The sequence below is a fragment of the Bos taurus genome, chromosome 5 (genome assembly GCF_002263795.3).
Source record: "Bos taurus isolate L1 Dominette 01449 registration number 42190680 breed Hereford chromosome 5, ARS-UCD2.0, whole genome shotgun sequence".
Lineage (NCBI taxonomy): Eukaryota > Metazoa > Chordata > Mammalia > Artiodactyla > Bovidae > Bos > Bos taurus.
The window spans coordinates 67,941,746-67,959,861 of record NC_037332.1 but is presented as its reverse complement, the minus strand read 5'-3'; the positions used below and the strand labels follow the sequence as shown (position 1 = coordinate 67,959,861).

Sequence of the window (18,116 nt, the reverse complement as noted above, 5' to 3'; positions counted from 1 at the left end):
TTGCTTATTAATTCTCTAAAAGAAACACGCCATGAAATATTCTGGATACACAGAAAGGAATAAAGTGTACTATTTCAAATACCCTTGTGCCCACCCAGCTCAGACAGCTTCATAATGTGGTTAGAACCCCGTGTGTGTCCCCCTTCCTGAGCTGATCCTCAGCTCTCTCCCTTTAGACACTCTTATCATGATCTCCTTCAGTCGACTACTCCCTTTCAGGCAGACTGAGCTGGCTGGAGAGATCCGTTGAGGCTGGGCCTCTCCAGCCACCGTCTCTCCTGAGCTCCATGACAGTAAGACCGGACCCACACCTCTTCAGACTTAACTCTGTCCAGCACTGACCCTCTGTCTTCCCTTAACCCAGCTCCTCCCGGTGATCGGCATCACCACTACTTGGCTGCTCAGGCCATGCGCTTGAAATTGATTCTTAATTCCTCTATTTCCACTACTGTTGATATGTCATAAATTAGTAAGTCTTAGGTATCTTGCTTCTTTTCTGTCAAATCTGATCCTTCTTCGTGTTAACCCTACTGTGATATTTCTGTTTCCAAAACAAATGGTGCCTTCACCTCCCTGTGATGACCCTGTATGGACATATGTTATACATTCCTGCCCTACTGGACAGGGATGTCGGGGACAGGGGCTTGCTCTGGCCAAGGTGGGGAAGTGGAAAGCATCACTTGGGAACACAAGCCCTGAGCACCAAGGTGCTTTTCCTGCACCTCCTGTCTCTCTGCCATTAAGCCACAGTGGCCCCAGAAGAAGCTGCCCCGTCAGCTGGGTCCTGGAGTGACAAGAGCATGGGAGCTGGGCTGCAGCTGATCCGTGATGATCTCAAAGCCCCACAAGGCATATAGGCAAAAACAAAACCACACCCAAACTGACTATCCATGCTGCTCAGGCATGAAAACATAAAGTAATTTTGTGTTTAGCAATGTGGGAGACCTGGGTTCGATCCCTGGGTTGGGAAGATCCCCTGGAGAAGGGAAAGGCTACCCACTCCAGTATTCTGGCCTGGAGAATTCCATGGACCGTATAGTCCACAGAGTCACAAAGAGTTGGACACGACTGAGCGACTTTCACTTCACTTCAGCGAGCCAGCGAGTGTCTCACTGAGACAAGAAGCCATGGCTGATTTGGGAAGAGTCCCCAGTGGAAGCAAGACTTATTGCCAGCACCCTCTTTGGTCAGCTGCATCTTTGATTCTCAAGAAATATCTAGTTTCCTGATTTTTAATACAAAGAGGAAAGCACAAGAAATTGCGGCTGTTTTGACTTCTACAGGTCAAAGCAATAGGAATTGGCATCAAAAACACTCGTGAATAAGAGGGGAAAACACTTCTGTGTAAAGGAGGAACAATACTGAGAAAAATCCTTGTCTATTTAGCCTTAAAGCAGTGACAAAGCCTTTTTTTCCCCTCTATGCCAATTTACCAGCAGCACTGCAAAAAAAGTCAGACCCAAGTAATAATGGCTAGTAAAACATTTAAAGTATGAACCCAGAAGAAAATGTGAGAACAATTCACATTCCCCAAAATAATAATTATAAGAAGTTCATCCTTATTAACAAAGATATGTGAAAAGGCTTGAAATAGTCCTTTCTTTTAAACTTATTACAGAAAAAGTTACACTGAATTTTGCAACATTTTCACGAGCACTCAAATTCAAAGCTGATGACACTATAAACTAGTACAACTCTTCTTTGAAGAGCAATATAACTCCTTGTTTAAAAAAAAATGTGTGACTATGGGTGAGAACAGCAAGATAATATGCATTAATGAAAATAGCTGTGTTCGGAAGCTGGTATTACAGGCAATTTAAAATACCATCAAACATGCTCTCTTTCCAATTTTTTAAAGGAAGAAAAATAATGAGCAAGGGAATACATTAAAGCCAATTTCATGCTTGTGAATTTGCAAGCTTATGTTTTATTTCTCAGGAATTAATTTAGAAATAGAACTTGTAGGATGTGTGGATAAAAAACTAAACCCATCAAAAATGGAAAGAAATGAAGGGGGAAAGAAAGAGCTCTCATCTACTTCTCTTCTACTGGAAACATGTTAAAGACACGGGGAAGCCAAACCGCCATTGCTGGTTAGTCTATACGGAAAAAAAACAAACAGGGTCAATTCCTACATGGATCTTATACGCACAGACCTGATTTAGAATTGTCCTAAAAATATACTTGAAAAAAATGGCAGAGGCAGCTTCTTGATCCCAGGACAAAGAACACGCTCACAAAAGGGTAAATCAACACTACGGGAGGCACGTACGTCTCTTACCCAGCCAAGCCCTCCGAGCCTCACAAGATCCCCCCACCCCACTCACTGCAGACTGTGATTATGTTGACTATTAATGAAACAAAACTTTTGATGTTTGGCACTAAAGTTCATTTAAGATATTTCACAGGTCTTGTCTCTGATGCTCCTTCTTCTTAAGTCATTATTTTTTCTCTATAGATAAACTTAATTAGTTGAAATTGCTACTCAAAATCACATGTGATCAGTTTCCTCTTCAATTATTACTGCTCAGATGTCCAGGATAAATAACCAACACACCAGCCTCAAACTGAATAATGCTCATGCGTCACTGACTCCTCAGGCCTTGAGAGTCCCTCTCTCACCGACAACAAGGGGCTTTCAGTCAAAACACCAGTAGTCTCTCCTCCTCCCACAGCGACTCCGGAAGGAAACCCTGTGCAAACTATTTTCCTCCAAAAAAGCAAAGCCTCCACTGAGGAATGCATCAACTCCTGTAGGCAACTACTTCGGAGCCAAAGGTTGTGCAATCACCCAGATTCTTTTATAGAAATGGTACAAACCACCCACGGCTGGTGTGGCACTGCGACAGCAGTCCTGAGGGCCTTCAGGTCCTGGAATAAACCATGATCTCTGCCACACAGGGTTCTCGTACTTGGTGCTCCCTTGGACTGGCTGACACAAATGCATTCTTCTCCTCTTGTGTGAGAACTGCCCCCCAACCCTCCTGCCCCAAACGCCACTGTGCACTTGTCCTGAGCCTGGGACCCACCACCCAGATGTGTGCCCGGCCCTTCCCTCACCCACCTCGCTGCTCTGACTCAAACCCCTGCTGCTCCCCAGCACCCAGCACGGAGCTAGGCACACAGCTGCACAACAAATGCACTCAGAGGGAGACAACGGCAGCCAGTTTTTTAATCTCATTAATCAGTTGCCACCGTGGAAACAAGACAAAGAGAAAAGCCCTATGAACAGAGTGAATGTTCACCTCTGAGCTTCAAAGTTATAAAAGAAACAACGAATGGAGATGCACAGAGGCAAATGCTTCAGGAGGGTTTCCAGCATGCCAGGTGCACCGCGGGGACAGGCCTCTGGCTGACCTCTCTGCGGGCCTGGACTTCATGGGGACGCCTGTCTTCTCCACTGCACCTCTCTGCCCAGCTGGCAGAAAGCCCGCAGACAGTGCCGTGTGCTGCCACTGGGTCATGTCACAACACGACACGACACGACCAAGGGAGGCAGCAGGAGCCACCACGCTCATGTCAGCCTTTTAACCAGTCTGTTGAGAATCAAATTCAGATTAAAAAACTAGACACTCGCATAACCAAGTTGGGAAGGGATGTCTTTATCCCGGTTGAAGATGACTGTTGTTTTAAAGTATCCTAGACTTTTAACCATACCCACCGTCGTGGGTTGAATAAAGTCCTCCAGAAAGAGAAGCTCAAGTCCTAGGCCCAGTGCCCGTGAACATTGTGACTCTGGTTGGAAACAGGGTCTTTGCAGATGTAACCGAGTGAAAACAAAACCATGCTGGATCAGCGGGGCCCTAATCTATGACCTTACAGTAGGAGGGAAATGTGGACCCAGACACGCAGCAGGTGAGGCCACATGAAGCCAGAGGCAGAGGCTGTAAAGGCAAGGAAGGCCTCGTCTCCAGAGGCCCTGGACGGAGCATGGCCCTGCTTTCTGACTCTGGCCTCCAGCATTCGTAGAGCAGACATTCCTGTTGTTTCTCAACGCCTAAGTTGCAGTAGTGTGTTATGTCAGCCCCAAGAAACTAACATACTATTTTTGAAAAAGAATGACACTGACTGGCTCCTCTCCTTCCCTAGACAGTCTTAGTCATGACACTGAATAAAAGATACACTGCACAATCTTCAAGAGCTTTTAAAAATCTATTCTCTTTTCAATTTTTATGTATCATTTTTGAAATTCAGTTTTACTTCACAAAAACAAGTTTTCAAAAACAAAACAACAACAAATAAAACCCACAACCAAACAACATACACAAAGGTTTCTGTGAGTAATGACCTGGTCACTAAACAGGGGCACAGTACAGAGGAAGACACTCAGGGAAAAGACAGAGCCAAAGGAAACGAGAACACCCTTCCAGGCTGCGCTGCTCAGCTCCGTTCCTGAGCCTCTCGACACGTAACTCCCCCGGCCTCCGGGCTCTCCAGCGTAGACGCATGCCTGGTCTACAAGCCCTACCTAGTGGTAGCACGGTAAGTAAGTGGCTCGCGGATGAGCACTGACAGGTGTGGAGAAACACGACACCCAGAGGCCCCACTGGGAAATCAGTTCTCCTGTCATTGGCTTGCTCTTTCTTTCACAAGCTTCACTTTCTCATCCTTTGACACCGAAAGCTAACGAGGGAGACAACATCATTAGCCTCCAGGTAGCTCAGGGATAACTAGGATTGATGCTCTTTTTGAATGTCATCATCAGCTGATTGCCATGAAAATAATTTATGACACATGATAAACAATTTAAAGCATATCCGCCACGACAGTACTATCTAGTGGGCTTTCCAGGTGGTGCAGTGGTAAAGAATCCACCTGCCAATGTAGGAGACACAAGAGGCTCGGGTTCGATCCCTGGATCAGGAAGATCCCCTAGAGTAGGAAATGGTAACCCACTCCAGTATTCTTGCCTGGAGGATCCCATTGTCAGAGAAGCCTGGTGGGCTACAGCCCATGGGGGTCACAAAGAGTCAGACATGACCGACACACATGGACAGGCACCATCTAGCCTTAATTGAAAGTGTGGAGAAAAAATAATAATAAAAAAGAAAGTGTGGAGACGCACCTCTGCGCAAACGGGGTGGATTCCGATGGTGCTGTCCAGCTGGTCTTTGGTCAGCCCACATTTGAGCGCCGCTGCGAAGCCCTGGGTCACTTCTCCAGCATTTGGACCCAGTACGTGGAAGCCCACAACACGTTCCTAAGATACAAAAAAGTGATACAATTATGTAGAATTTTCCCTCCTTAACAGCCTGGAATATTTTTTCCAGTCTAATCTAAAAAAAAAAAAAAAACATTCAGAAATACTGATGCTTGCTGCTGAAAGCTGTGTAGGTTGAAGGTACTGCAACACGGGCTAATACAGAACTGTGGTCACATTAAGCAAGAAGGAAGAGAAAGAACCAGCCACTGGTGATGAGAAAAAACACTTTGGAAAAGCAAAAATGTGTGCAACCCCGTAAGCACCAAAATGTTCTGGAAAGTGTTCTCAAAGGGCTGTTCAGTGGTGCCCTCATCTCTATCCGGTTGTCTCAAAGCTCCAGGTAAACTGTGGGAGCTGAAACATTTAATAGCAGCCATTCAAATTAAAAAACCATTTAAACTGAAGTTTTGGGAGTAGACAGAAGAATCTGAGAGCCTTCCAATGTGAAAACATTTTTGAAAGCAAGAGAAAAATATTTGGCAATTCTGAAATACCTGTGTGGGAATAATTTTGGATAAATGCTAAATCCTAACTCAGGCTACCCCTGCCAAGAGCAGGGAAACCTGTTGCATTCTACTGTGCAGACTTTCCGAGCTCTGGGCTGGCCCACCCAATCCAACCCTCTTGTAACAGACGAGGCAGCTCAGGCAGTGAGGCGCAGAGCCTTATCTGATGTTCAATGGCTCCCTGAAAACAGTCAGGAAGGGCCTTCTGTATGTAATCCACTTCATGTTAGACTCTTCCTTTATTCATTTTAGCAATCAGGGATTGTGCAATTGGTAAACAAAGCACAAGACTTAAATGCAATAATATGGATAGATCTCAAAAGGTGAGATTAAAAAGGAAAAGGTACAGGCTTCTATTTAGCTGAGGATACCACCTTTCTTTAAACCACGATGTATGATGTTTACAGGACATAATAGGCAGCAAATATACAAAAGTATGAACAGTGAGACAGCCCAACGTGAGGAGAGTGTGGTCTCTGGGGCAGGGAAGGAATGGGGGTGGAGGACCAAGAAGGAATGTGAAAGACTACTGGGCTAGAAGTTAACAGCATGGATTCTAGTTGCCTTGGACTGAATTCCAGCTCCTAGCACAATTAACTTCCACACTTCAGCTTCCTTGTCTATAAAATGGGGATAACAATAGCACAGTACTTCACAGGATTATACAAGGCTTAAATAAGTTAGTACATGTAGACCATTAAGTAATGGCAGACACATTTTACATGTTCAATAAGTAAATATAGCCTATTATAAACTGTGAGCTTCCCCGGTGGCTCATGGGTAAAGAATCTGCCTGCCAAGGCAGGAGATCAGCGTTTGATCCCTGAGTGGGGAAGCTCCCCTGGAGGAGGAAATGGCAACCCATTCCAATATTCTTGCCTGAAAAATTCCATGGACAGAGGAGCCTGGTGGGCTATAGTCCATGGGGTCACAAAGAGTAGGACATGACTGGGCACCTATGTGTTATAAACTGCCTCTATGACACAAATGTCTGTCTCTCGTAAGAGAAGCTCTGGGCAAATACACCAACATGTTAATAGTCAGAGTGTGCAGTAGGTACTTGCCCTATTCCTTTCTGCAAATTTCAAATACACTGTGTATAAAAAGTATAGCATACAAAAAGAATAAAAGCCTAGCAAGCAAGTACTATTTAAAACCAAGCACATTCAGTCACTGTGAAGTAACCAAACTCAAAATGAATACAGCCTGCCCCAGGGATGGTCAAAAACCAGAAGCAAGCTTTTATATAGGATGGCTTATGACAAAAGAGCAATGACAAGTATTCATCTCTTGTAATACTGTCTTTTTTATGAAAATAATTGACAGCAATACCATCCGACAATACCATCCTCAGTTATTTTAATTAAAATGAGTTTTCACTGGTAGTTTAAGTTATTTTTCATATTATATAAAAAAATGCCATTTGAACAAATGACACAGCAGTAAAAGAAAAAAAAAAGAACTGGGTACAGTTAAAATAGATTTGCTTGATATAAAGGAAACTTTTGAGGTTTCACTGACTGCTGTATGCAAATCAAGTATCCCCTACTAGACACCAGACTGCCAGCAGGAACACGTGACATTCTCTTTTGTCTGTAGCAGCACGGTATCTAATGCATTCTCATACAAATAACTTTATTAAAATTACATCTAAACAGACAAAAGTCTACATAAAACTGTTCTCTATGTCAATTCTGTATAGCTTGCTAGAGGTAATCCTAGTATGTCTGTTTATTAAATGCATCTATTGATGACCTTTTTTGTAGTGAATCCAGGTTTTCCTAGAACCCTGCGCTCTGCAAAAAAGCAATCTGCAACTGTGCTACTGTGTAAAGCAGTAGTTACTAAACAATACATCATTTCCTGTCCGACTCTGTGCGACCCCGTAGACAGCAGCCCACCAGGCTCCCCCGTCCCTGGGATTCTCTAGGCAAGAACACTGGAGTGGGTTGCCATTTCCTTCTCCAATGCATGAAAGTGAAAAGTGAAAGTGAAGTCGTTCAGTCATGTCCGACTCTCAGCGACCCCATGGACTGCAGCTTTCCAGGCTCCTCCGTCCATGGGATTTTCCAGGCAAGAGTGAGTACTGACTGGAGTGGGGTGCCATTGCCTTCTCCAAATACACCACTTAATTATACTCAAATCCCAAAATGAAAAAAATGAATTCATTAGGCTATTAACATATGGATTCTTTTAGTTGTTTAAATTTTTATTGGGGATACTTTTTGAAAACTAAGATCTCAACTAAGTTAAAAATATACCAATTCTCGTTAAGATTCAACCCACAAAGGTAAGAGAGACCAAGAGGTACAGACTTCCAGTTACAAAATAAGTAAGTCACCAGACAGTCATGTACAGTGTGGGGAATACAGTCAGACTAGAGTTATCGTGGTGATCATTTGAAATGTATAAAATATCAAATAACCAAACCTTTATGTTCTATACCAGGAACTAACACAGTGCTGTGAGAGTCATTAATACTTTGCAAAAGAGATCAGATTTCTGGTTACCGGAGGTAGGGGATGCGGGAAGGGAGAAATGGATCAAGCTAGTCGAAAGGTACAAAATTCCAATTATAAGACTAAATAAGCACTCCGGGTATAATGTGTGTGCACGTGTGCTCAGTTGTGTCCAACTCTTGCCACTCCGTGGACTGTACAGCCCACCAGGCTCCTCCATCCATGGGATTTCCCAGGCAAGAATACTGGAGTGGGTTACCATTTCTTTCTCCAGGGGATCTTCCTGACCCAGGGATCAAACTCACATCTGCAATGGCAGACAGATTCTTTACCACTGAGCCACCTGGGAAGCCCCAGCGGTGTAATGTATAGCAGGATAAATGTAACTAACACTGGTGCTAGTTTGATACGAAAGTTGTTAAGAGAGTAAATCCTGAGTTCTCATCACACACACGGAACACGTACAGAGCATGTGCACAGACACACACTTGTCCCGGGTGACGATACAGAAAACAGGGGCAGTAGTCAGAAAGTCTGAAAACCAATGACTTCATCACTTTGTAGGTATGGAAACAAAGCCTGTGAGGTCAGGGGGTTTATCCTTAGGTCTTTGTTACTAGTTGTTACACAAAGCAGCAAGCAATGAAATCTTAAATCAGAACCCAATTAAGAGTTCCCCCATTCCAGCTTTCTCACTAGTGCTGGCTGCTTAGCATACGAACTTGGGTTACTCCTTTCTTGTTCTGTCATTATTTTTAGATAGTCAATGGCTTCATTGGTTCTGACTGCCTGCCCACAACACATTCAAGCAGAGGGGAGTCAGGCCGTGTCATCATGGGCCTCACCCTAGTAACGTCCACACACCTGGGGAGACTCACAGGTGAAATACGAAAAGAATGCAATATGTGTATCATGTGGTCAAAACAGAGCTGCATAGTAAAAATAAAATGAAATCAGTAGAAAGGAGTAAATATGAATAGCACTTACATTGTCTTTGATATTGCAGACTACTTTTGCGTAACATTTGTTGTTATCCCTTGATGGAATCGTCCATTCCAATGGCCAAAAGTAACTATGGTAAACCTAGGAAGACAGAAGCACAATTTAGACCCATCGTATCAAGGTGTAACCTCAGATATGCAGATGACACCACCCTTATGGCAGAAAGGGAAGAGGAACTAAAAAGCCTCTTGATGAAAGTGAAAGTGGAGAGTGAAAAAGTTGGCTTAAAGCTCAACATTCAGAAAACGAAGATCATGGCATCCGGTCCCATCACTTCATGGGAAATAGATGGGGAAACAGTGGAAACAGTGTCAGACTTTATTTTTCTGGGCTCCAAAATCACTACAGATGGTGACTGCAGCCATGAAATTAAAAGACGCTTATTCCTTGGAAGGAAAGTTATGACCAACCTAGATAGCATATTCAAAAGCAGAGACATTACTTTGCCAACAAAGGTTCGTCTAGTCAAGGCTATGGTTTTTCCTGTGGTCATGTATGGATGTGAGAGTTGGACTGTGAAGAAGGCTGAGTGCTGAAGAATTGATGCTTTTGAACTGTGGTGTTGGAGAAGACTCTTGAGAGTCCCTTGGACTGCAAGGAGATCCAACCAGTCCATTCTGAAGGAGATCAGCCCTGGGATTTCTTTGGAAAGAATGATGCTAAAGCTGAAACTCCAGTACTTTGGCCACCTCATGCAAAGCGTTGACTCATTGGAAAAGACTCTGATGCTGAGAGGGATTGGGGGCAAGAGGAGAAGGGGATGACAGAGGATGAGATGGCTGGATGGCATCACTGACTCGATGGATGTGAGTCTGAGTGAACTCCAGGAGTTAGTGACAGACAGGGAGGCCTGGCGTGCTGTGATTCATGGGGTTGCAAAGAGTCAGACACGACTGAGCGACTGATCTGATCTGATCTGATCAAGAAGTATGTCTGTCAAACACTAGTTGTGGTGTGAAGACAGTGGATGTTCTTTAATATTTAATAATTAGACTTTTATTAAACAAAAAAATTCATGGAACATATAAGAACCTGGTCAGAAGGTAAATAACTTTAAACTCATAGTTGACAACTCTTTTGCCAGAATCTCATCCCTTAATTATACTTCAGCCTCCAATGAATCAACCTTATGTAACAACAACAAAGTTCAAGCAAATGAGAGATAGAAGCCATGTAATTACTTTCCGTCTTGCATTAAAAAAAAAGAAACCAATGCTATCTTGTTACCTCAAAAGAATGACAACTTTGGGCAAGAAACAAGTATGGTGCCAGGAACAATTATAGCAATTATCTAGTTCTCTTACTTAATATTTCCAAAGACATCTCCTTCTCTGAAATTATCCACCAAAAGTATCGAAGGAGGGAAGGAAGGAGGGAGAGATGGCAGATGAAAGGACACAGACATCCTTACTGACATTTCATAAATTTAAGTCTTGGATGACTAATGGGATTTTTTCTCCTTCAACTGCTAGCCTCGTTTCAAAACATACAATGTTGGTAGGATATTTTAAAAACACACTGATTATCTAAACATTATATAACATTCTTTTACCTTGTAATATGATAAATTTTTTGATAAATGTGGGTTACAAAACTGAATGTATAGTATCATAGTATCACGACAATTACACAGGGGAAAAAATGATTTTAAAAACTACTAACAACAGCTGTGTTATCAACATAAGTCTATGAGGGATTGTTTCCTATTTCCTTTGTATTTTTCAAGATTTCTTCAACTCAAACGCCTTGCCTTTATAATGAAAAATGCAAATTCTAATCAAACAAATACAAAAAATTATCTGAAAAAATAGACTATTAAGAATCTTAAAATTTAAGTTATATTTTGATAGCAATATATACTCAGAAAATAATCAGCGATAGAGACAATGAGTAACAAAGATGTTCATCATTCTATTCATAATAGTGAGAAATTAATCTAATAAAATGGCTTAAAAAATTACTATAAGTAGCACCCTTGAAAGGAAATATTGCCAAAGCAATTTTTTAAAATGGTGCTTTTAGAGGGAAATGCTTGTGATCTAACACTAATTGTCAAGTACAACAGAAAATTGCATGTAACTTAATCACACTTTAAAAATTAAGCTATGTATACCAACACAAAATTATACATATATAAAATAGATACTTAGACTAGAATATGCAAAAATATTAATAGCAGTTATCTTTTCATGAATTAAAATTTCCTTTTTTAATATTTTGAAAATTTCCTATGAGGGTATACTATTCTTATAACCAGAAAAAAATGCTAATAATGTGTTACTGATAGATCAATATTACATGCTATTACTAAAATATAGAATAAAAGAAGTTGTTGAGAAATTTAAAATAGACTTTCATATTACAAAATGTACTCTGATTCACAAATCTGGTCTTTAAGGTTTTACTGCAATCTTTTTTCCCCAAATGATTTAAACAGCAGACCCTTTGTGTGGCATTATTTGTGTATATAAAAGTAGTTTACTTCAGGTGCAGTTTCCTTGACATTGGTGGTGGTTTAGTAGCTAAGTCGTGCCTGACTCTAGTGACCCCATAAACTAGCCCACCAGGCTCCTCATTCATGGGATTTCCCAGGCAAGAATACTGGAGTGGGTTGCCATTTCCTTCTCCAGGGGATCTTCCTGGCCTAGGAATTGAACCTGGGTCTTCTGTACTGCAGGCAGATTCTTTACCAACTGAGCTATGAGGGAATCCCTTCCTTGACTATATATAGGATAAAAAGTGACTGGCAACATTAGCTATAAATTAAAGGGTAATGGTAGAAAAAAAAGCTAATAGAACAGTAGAAATGTAGGTACTTTTTAGTTTTTCCCTGTATTTTTTAACCATATCAATAATAAAAAGAAACCAGTAAAAGTGGTTTTGAAAAACAGAACCAAGAATTACTGGATCAACTGATGAATGGAAGGTAGGTCAGATAACAATATTATATCAACAGTAAACTGTCTAAAAAGTAGTAACCACCATGTGTTTAGATAGGAAAATGTCCTTGTTCATAGTATTAAAGCATTTAGGGGTAAAGGGGCATTCAACTTACTCTTAAATGGTTCAGGAAAAAGAAATACACACAGATGCACGGAGATAAAGAGACTATGAAGAGGATAAAACAAATGGGCAAAATGTTACTAATACATGAATCTGGAAAATGGGTATACAAAAGTTCTTTGTACTATTTTTCAGCTTCTCTTTATGGTAGAAATTATTTTAAATTTTGGAAAAAAGAGTACTAAGTAGTGAAGAGTAAAACTTACCTCAACATTTTCTTCCCCAAATTTCTCCACAGCTTTCTCCTCAGAAAGACCACAAGACCCATATTCCAAAGGAGTGAAAACAGTCGTTGGAACGTTTTCATAGTCACACTGTTTCAAAACAGAGGAAGGGAGTTATGATGGGAGAGATTATAACTCAAAAGAACATATACTTCAAAAAACTTCAAAATGAGGAGAGAAAAGTAGACTAATAAAAGCCTACTGTACTGAGAACCATTAACTGATGTGATAATATTTCAGCAGAGGTTTACATTCTGTCAAGACTAGTCATGAATAAGAGGCTCATTCGGCTTCTCATCCAGCTATCAACTCATGTTGATAAGCACATGCTTTCTCTCCGTTAAATAAAGCAAAAACAATCCTCATGCACCCAATGTTGTAAGTCTATTACTAATGCAGAAGTTAACAGACTTTACTGGAAAATCAATTAGGTAATACAAATCAAGAGCCATAAAAACATTTTAGTTTTTGGCCCAATAACCTCACTTTTAGAAATCTATGATAATAATTTAATATACAGAAAAAGCTATGTAAATTAACTGAGCAATGTCGCAGTTCTCATCAATAGTGGAAATATCAGAGTGGCTTTAAAATTCAAGTAAGAAAGTGGTTCTATAGTACATATTCTCAATGCACTCTTATGCAGCCATTAACATGGTAACGAAGACCAAGGAACAAAAGAAGTTCATGATGGGCTTTTCCCTGGTGGCTCAGTGGTAAAGAATCTGCCTACCAATGCAAGAGACACAGGTTTGACCCCTGATCCGGGAAGACTGCACGTGCCACCGAGCAACTAAGCCTATGCATCGCATCTACTGAGCCTGTACTCTAGAGCCTGGGAGCCGTGACTACCAGAGCCCTTATGCCCTAGAGCGGTGCTGCCCAAGAGAAGCCACCACAATGAGAAGCCTGCACATAGCCAACTAGAGAGTAGCCCCCACTGGCTACACCTAGAGAGAAGCCTGTGGAGTAACAAAAACCCAGCACAGTCAAAAATAAATAAATAAACAAAATTATTCAAAAAAAAAAAAAAAAGTTCATGACTATGACAGTATTTCCAAAGCATACTTTAATAGTCATAGATGACAAAAGGGTTCTGAAGTCGAACAAGTTTGTAAAATGCTGTATTAAGCAAATAGGTTTCTCAACCATCAGATTTCTCAGAGGCTTTAATATGCTGATGTGAATTATGAAAAACACAATTACGGAGATGCCAAATACATTTGCAAATGCCAGTTGGTAAAAACCTACCCAGTCACATCTGGACAAAGAGGTTAAGTCATTCTGAACTTAAAATATGAACAATACAATTCTCACTCTCTAACACAGTAGGGTGGAATCTTTAAAATGTGCCTCCCTCTAGAATTAGCAATATATAGTCTTTTTTTCCTCTAATACAAATCCTTGGAATTCTGATTTAAAAGTAAAGACAGACTTCTGCTTACATGGACCAGGTTTACTTCCTGCTTTAAACAACTTAAAAAAAAAAAAAAAAAAAACAGACAAATATGAAACACTTCTTAGACACTGGACCATGGGCAGCGCAGCACCACGGCTGCTGTTGGGATAGGAAACAAGAAGGGCAACAAATGAGGCGAGTTTCCTGCCCAGAGCACTTTCTAGGGCTTGGTAAGGAGAGGGAACAGACTGCAGAGTGGTCTTTCTGAGTTACAGTGACAGAGATCCCGGTTCAGAGATGCCAACATGGCCGGAAGCTGCAGGGAAGAACAGCAAAGTGGGTGAGGCTGCATAAAGAGAAAGTGAGATCGGCAGAGAGGGCCTCCTGAGATTTGGGCTGAGCACTGATCTGTAAATCAATGCCAGAGGAAAGCAATCAGGGTGAGGAAGGAGCCACTGGCAAGCAGTGAGCCCCAAAATGACCTACTCTTACAAGCCCGAGTAGGGAAAGAGTTCACAGTAGGAGGAATGGGACAGACTCCTTGGAAGGGCCTCCATTGAGTAGAACTAAATTAGGCCTAAATGAAACATTACTGTTGACACACCCAAAAAAAGCTGAAAAGCAGGTTACACAAGGATAAACGGACTCCTGTGTAACTTAACGGGCCACCAAAACAAACTCCAACACTATATAAAGGAATGCAACAAAACCCAGCACCCAACAGTGTAAACGGCACAAAGTCTTTATCCTTCCAAACTAATATCAAGAATAAAACTAATCAATAGAAATAGACACTGCGAAAGAGATGATGCGATTAGCATAGGACATTAAAAGAGCTATTAGAAACGTGTTCTGTAGGCTCAAGAAGGTAGATAAAAATGCAGTCTGCTGAGGACAGAAAAGGAAAATGTAACTTGTAGAGATGAAACTATTTGAAGTGCAAATTACACAGAATGGGATTTACATCCCAAGACTACAAAAGAAAAGATCAGTGGACTTGAAGACATTGCAATAGGCTCTCTGAGAAAAGCACAGAAACAGGGGGAAAAACATAAACAGAGCATCAGAGACCCATGGGATAATAGCAAGTGAATCACCAGTCATTAATTTGAGGCTTGGAGAGGGGACAAAAGAGGAGGAAAGCAAAAACTTAACTGAATAGCTAAAAAAAATTCCAAATTTGATAAAAACTATGAACAGATATATCTCCAAATCTTGATATACCATAAGCAGAATTATAAAGAAAAGCATGGCAAAGCATGCAATAATCAAATTGCTAAGAAAAAGTGAAAGGGAAAATCTTAAGAGGAGCAAAGATAAAAATGATAGCATATTCTCCTATGCAACCAGAAGACAATGGGCAAATTATTAAAATACTTAAATAAACACTGTAAGTCTGGAATTCTCTATTCAGCAAAAATATCTTCCAAAAAGTATAAAGTGAAGACATAATAAACTAAAACACGAACCAAAAACCCCACAAGGAATTCACCTTAAGCAGATGTGCATTAAATTAAATGATGGCAGAAAATAATGTATCAGATGGAAACCTGGATCCAAATTAAAGATATTTTTTCTCCTTGGTCCCAAAACTGTTTCCAGTTGGCTTAACTGACTATTGTGGCCTAACCTGAGAAATGTAGTCCTTTTTCTCAATACTTCTATTTGACTAATCAAGCTAATAAACTTTCAGAACACACTCCATCCTCAAATTGCAGAGATGTGTACTGTGGTTTCTCTACAGTTCTGACAAAAAATATTTTTATATTTACTGTAAAACTGAGCTTACAAAGCAACATTTTAAGTAATAATAAAATTATTTCAAGTGTTTGAGCAATTCTAAAATCCAAGAAATCTATTGCTCCTTGGAGAAAACAGCTGGAGTGCCCATTCAGTTCAGTTCAGTTGCTCAGCCGTGTCCAATTCTTTGGGCCTCCCTGTCCATAACCAACTCCTGGAGTCTACCCAAACCCATGTCCATTGAGTCGGTGATGCCACCCAACCATCTCATCCTCTGTCGTCCCCTTCTCCTCCCGCCTCCAATCTTTCCCAGCATCAGGGTCTTTTCAAATAAGTTCCCATTACAATCTTTTAAAGCTGGTACATGTGTCTTATCATCTGGCTTTTTAAAGAGCTTACTAGAATGTCCATCACCTACAGGTTGACTCACCTTTATGATCTGTTCTCTGTTTTTGAAATGATAAAAATATTTTTCTCCTTCCTCATGTTCCCAAAAATAAGAGAATATTTAAGGGCAAATATGTTTAGCAGCTTTGAAAATGACTTTAATCTACTGTTAAAAAGATTCATTTAAATTTTTTCAATATACTTTCCACTTCATTTAGTACAAGCACCTCTTGTACTAAACTACTACAAGTGGTAGTCTTTAGAGTCTTGAGACATCTTTTCTACCCTCATCACCTTTTATAATCGATACTTCCCAAATCTTCCTCATGTCTTTGTGTTAGTTGCTTGCTGCTGCTGCTGCTGCTGCTAAGTCGCGTCAGTCATGTCCAACTCTGTGTGACCACATAGACGGCAGCCCACCAGGCTTCCACGTCCCTGGGATTCTCCAGGCAAGGACACTGGAGTGGGTTGCCATTTCTTTCTCCAATGCATGAAAGTGAAAAGTGAAAGTGAAGTCGCTCAGTCGTGTTCGACTCTAGCGACCCCATGGACTGCAGCCTACCAGGCTCCTCTGTCCACGGGACCTTCCAGGCAAAAGTACTGGAGTGGGGTGCCATTGCCTTCTCCATTAGTTGCTTAGTCGTGTCCAACTCTTTACGACCCCATGGACTGTAGCCTGCCAGGATCCTCTGTCTATAGACTTCTCCAGGCAAGAATACAACAGTGGGTTGCCATTCCCTTCTTCAGGGAATCTTCCCAACCCAGGGATCGAACCCTGGTTTCCCGTACTGCAGGTAGATTCTTTACCATTTCAGGTGTCTTTACGAGATGCATTTTCACGGTTAACACAGCAGTACCTACAAATCAGATATGGACTAGATTTTTGCCTTGGCTGCCTCCAAGCATTGTGACCTTGGACAGTTACCTAATTCCCTGTAACGTGTCATCAGTCTCTATAGCTGCTCTGTAGTGGAATGAGGTGCGTGCGTACACGGCATTGAGCACAGTGCCAGGCATGGACAAACACAGCTGCTCTCTGTCCTCTTTTCTCCAAACACTCTTATAGGGCAATGAATACATGTTATCAATTTTGGAGGAAGACACAAACACCCATTATTCAATTTGGGTTCTCTTAAAATCCCACAACAGATTTAATTTAGGCAGGTGTTTATGTTAAGCTGAAGTTTTCAACAGACAGCTAGCTGCTCCTGCAGAAGGAAGGCAGGTGGATGTGGATCCATTAATGTTCTCAGATATATGGGAATGATATATTAATGCACATGGGACAAAATTAAAAGGATTACACAGTTTTTAAAACAATGTGTAATTTCCCCAAATACAATTAACCTAGGTATCTATTAGTATTGCAGTTTTGTTTACTATCCTTGACAGACTGACAAGATTTCAAACTCAGGGACTTAGCAACACTTGTTTATTTTCCTGTTCAGTAAAGTACTTGTCCTATTAGTTAGACTAAAAAACAGGGCATGAAAAAGGGACAAGAAAAAAAGAGATGCTGATAAAAGCTGAAAGCACTTTAAGAAAGAATCTGCTCTACCTGGGAGATGCTAGAATATAGTACTCTGCTCACACAAAGAAGTTTATGTCCAAAGTAGGTGGATTCACTGGATTTTTAAGAAAATTGGTGCTACAGTAATTCCACATTTATTTACTAGCAATTTTTTGCATATTTTCCCTCTGATTATTATTGGTATAAAATTTTTTTCCTTTTCACTTTAGGAAATCAAAAAGATAAAAAGGTCCAAAAAAAGAAATTAAATGCACCTCATTATATTTCTGAATTACCTTTTCTTGATTTACCATAAACTCAAAAACTCCAAAAGTATAAAAGACATAATTCATTTAAAGAGGCAGTTAAGTTTATTCCAAATAGTAATATGCTGCTGCTGCTAAGTTGCTCCAGTCATGTCCGACTCTGTGCGACTCCATAGACGGCAGCCCACAAGGCTCCCCCGTCCCTGGGATTCTCCAGACAAGAACACTGGAGTGGGTTGCCATTTCCTTCTCCAATGCATGAAAGTGAAAAGTGAAAGTGAAGTCGCTCGGTTGTGTCCGACTCTTTGCGACCTCATGGACTATGAACCAACTACTATTCCCTACATGATCAGACAA

At 41.0% G+C, this 18,116-nt stretch overlaps 1 protein-coding gene across 1 annotated transcript in view; it reads right to left on the bottom strand.

Moving 5' to 3' along the window:
* The window catches only part of TXNRD1 (thioredoxin reductase 1), a 63,037-nt gene that overhangs the window by 2,113 nt on the left and 42,808 nt on the right, over positions 1–18,116 (bottom strand). Inside the window, exons 12-14 of the mRNA NM_174625.5 lie at positions 12,440–12,547; positions 9,156–9,251; positions 5,066–5,200 (exon numbers count right to left, since the gene is read on the bottom strand). Coding sequence (NP_777050.1) covers positions 5,066–5,200; positions 9,156–9,251; positions 12,440–12,547 — 339 coding nt within the window. The remainder of the gene's footprint in view (positions 1–5,065; positions 5,201–9,155; positions 9,252–12,439; positions 12,548–18,116) is intronic.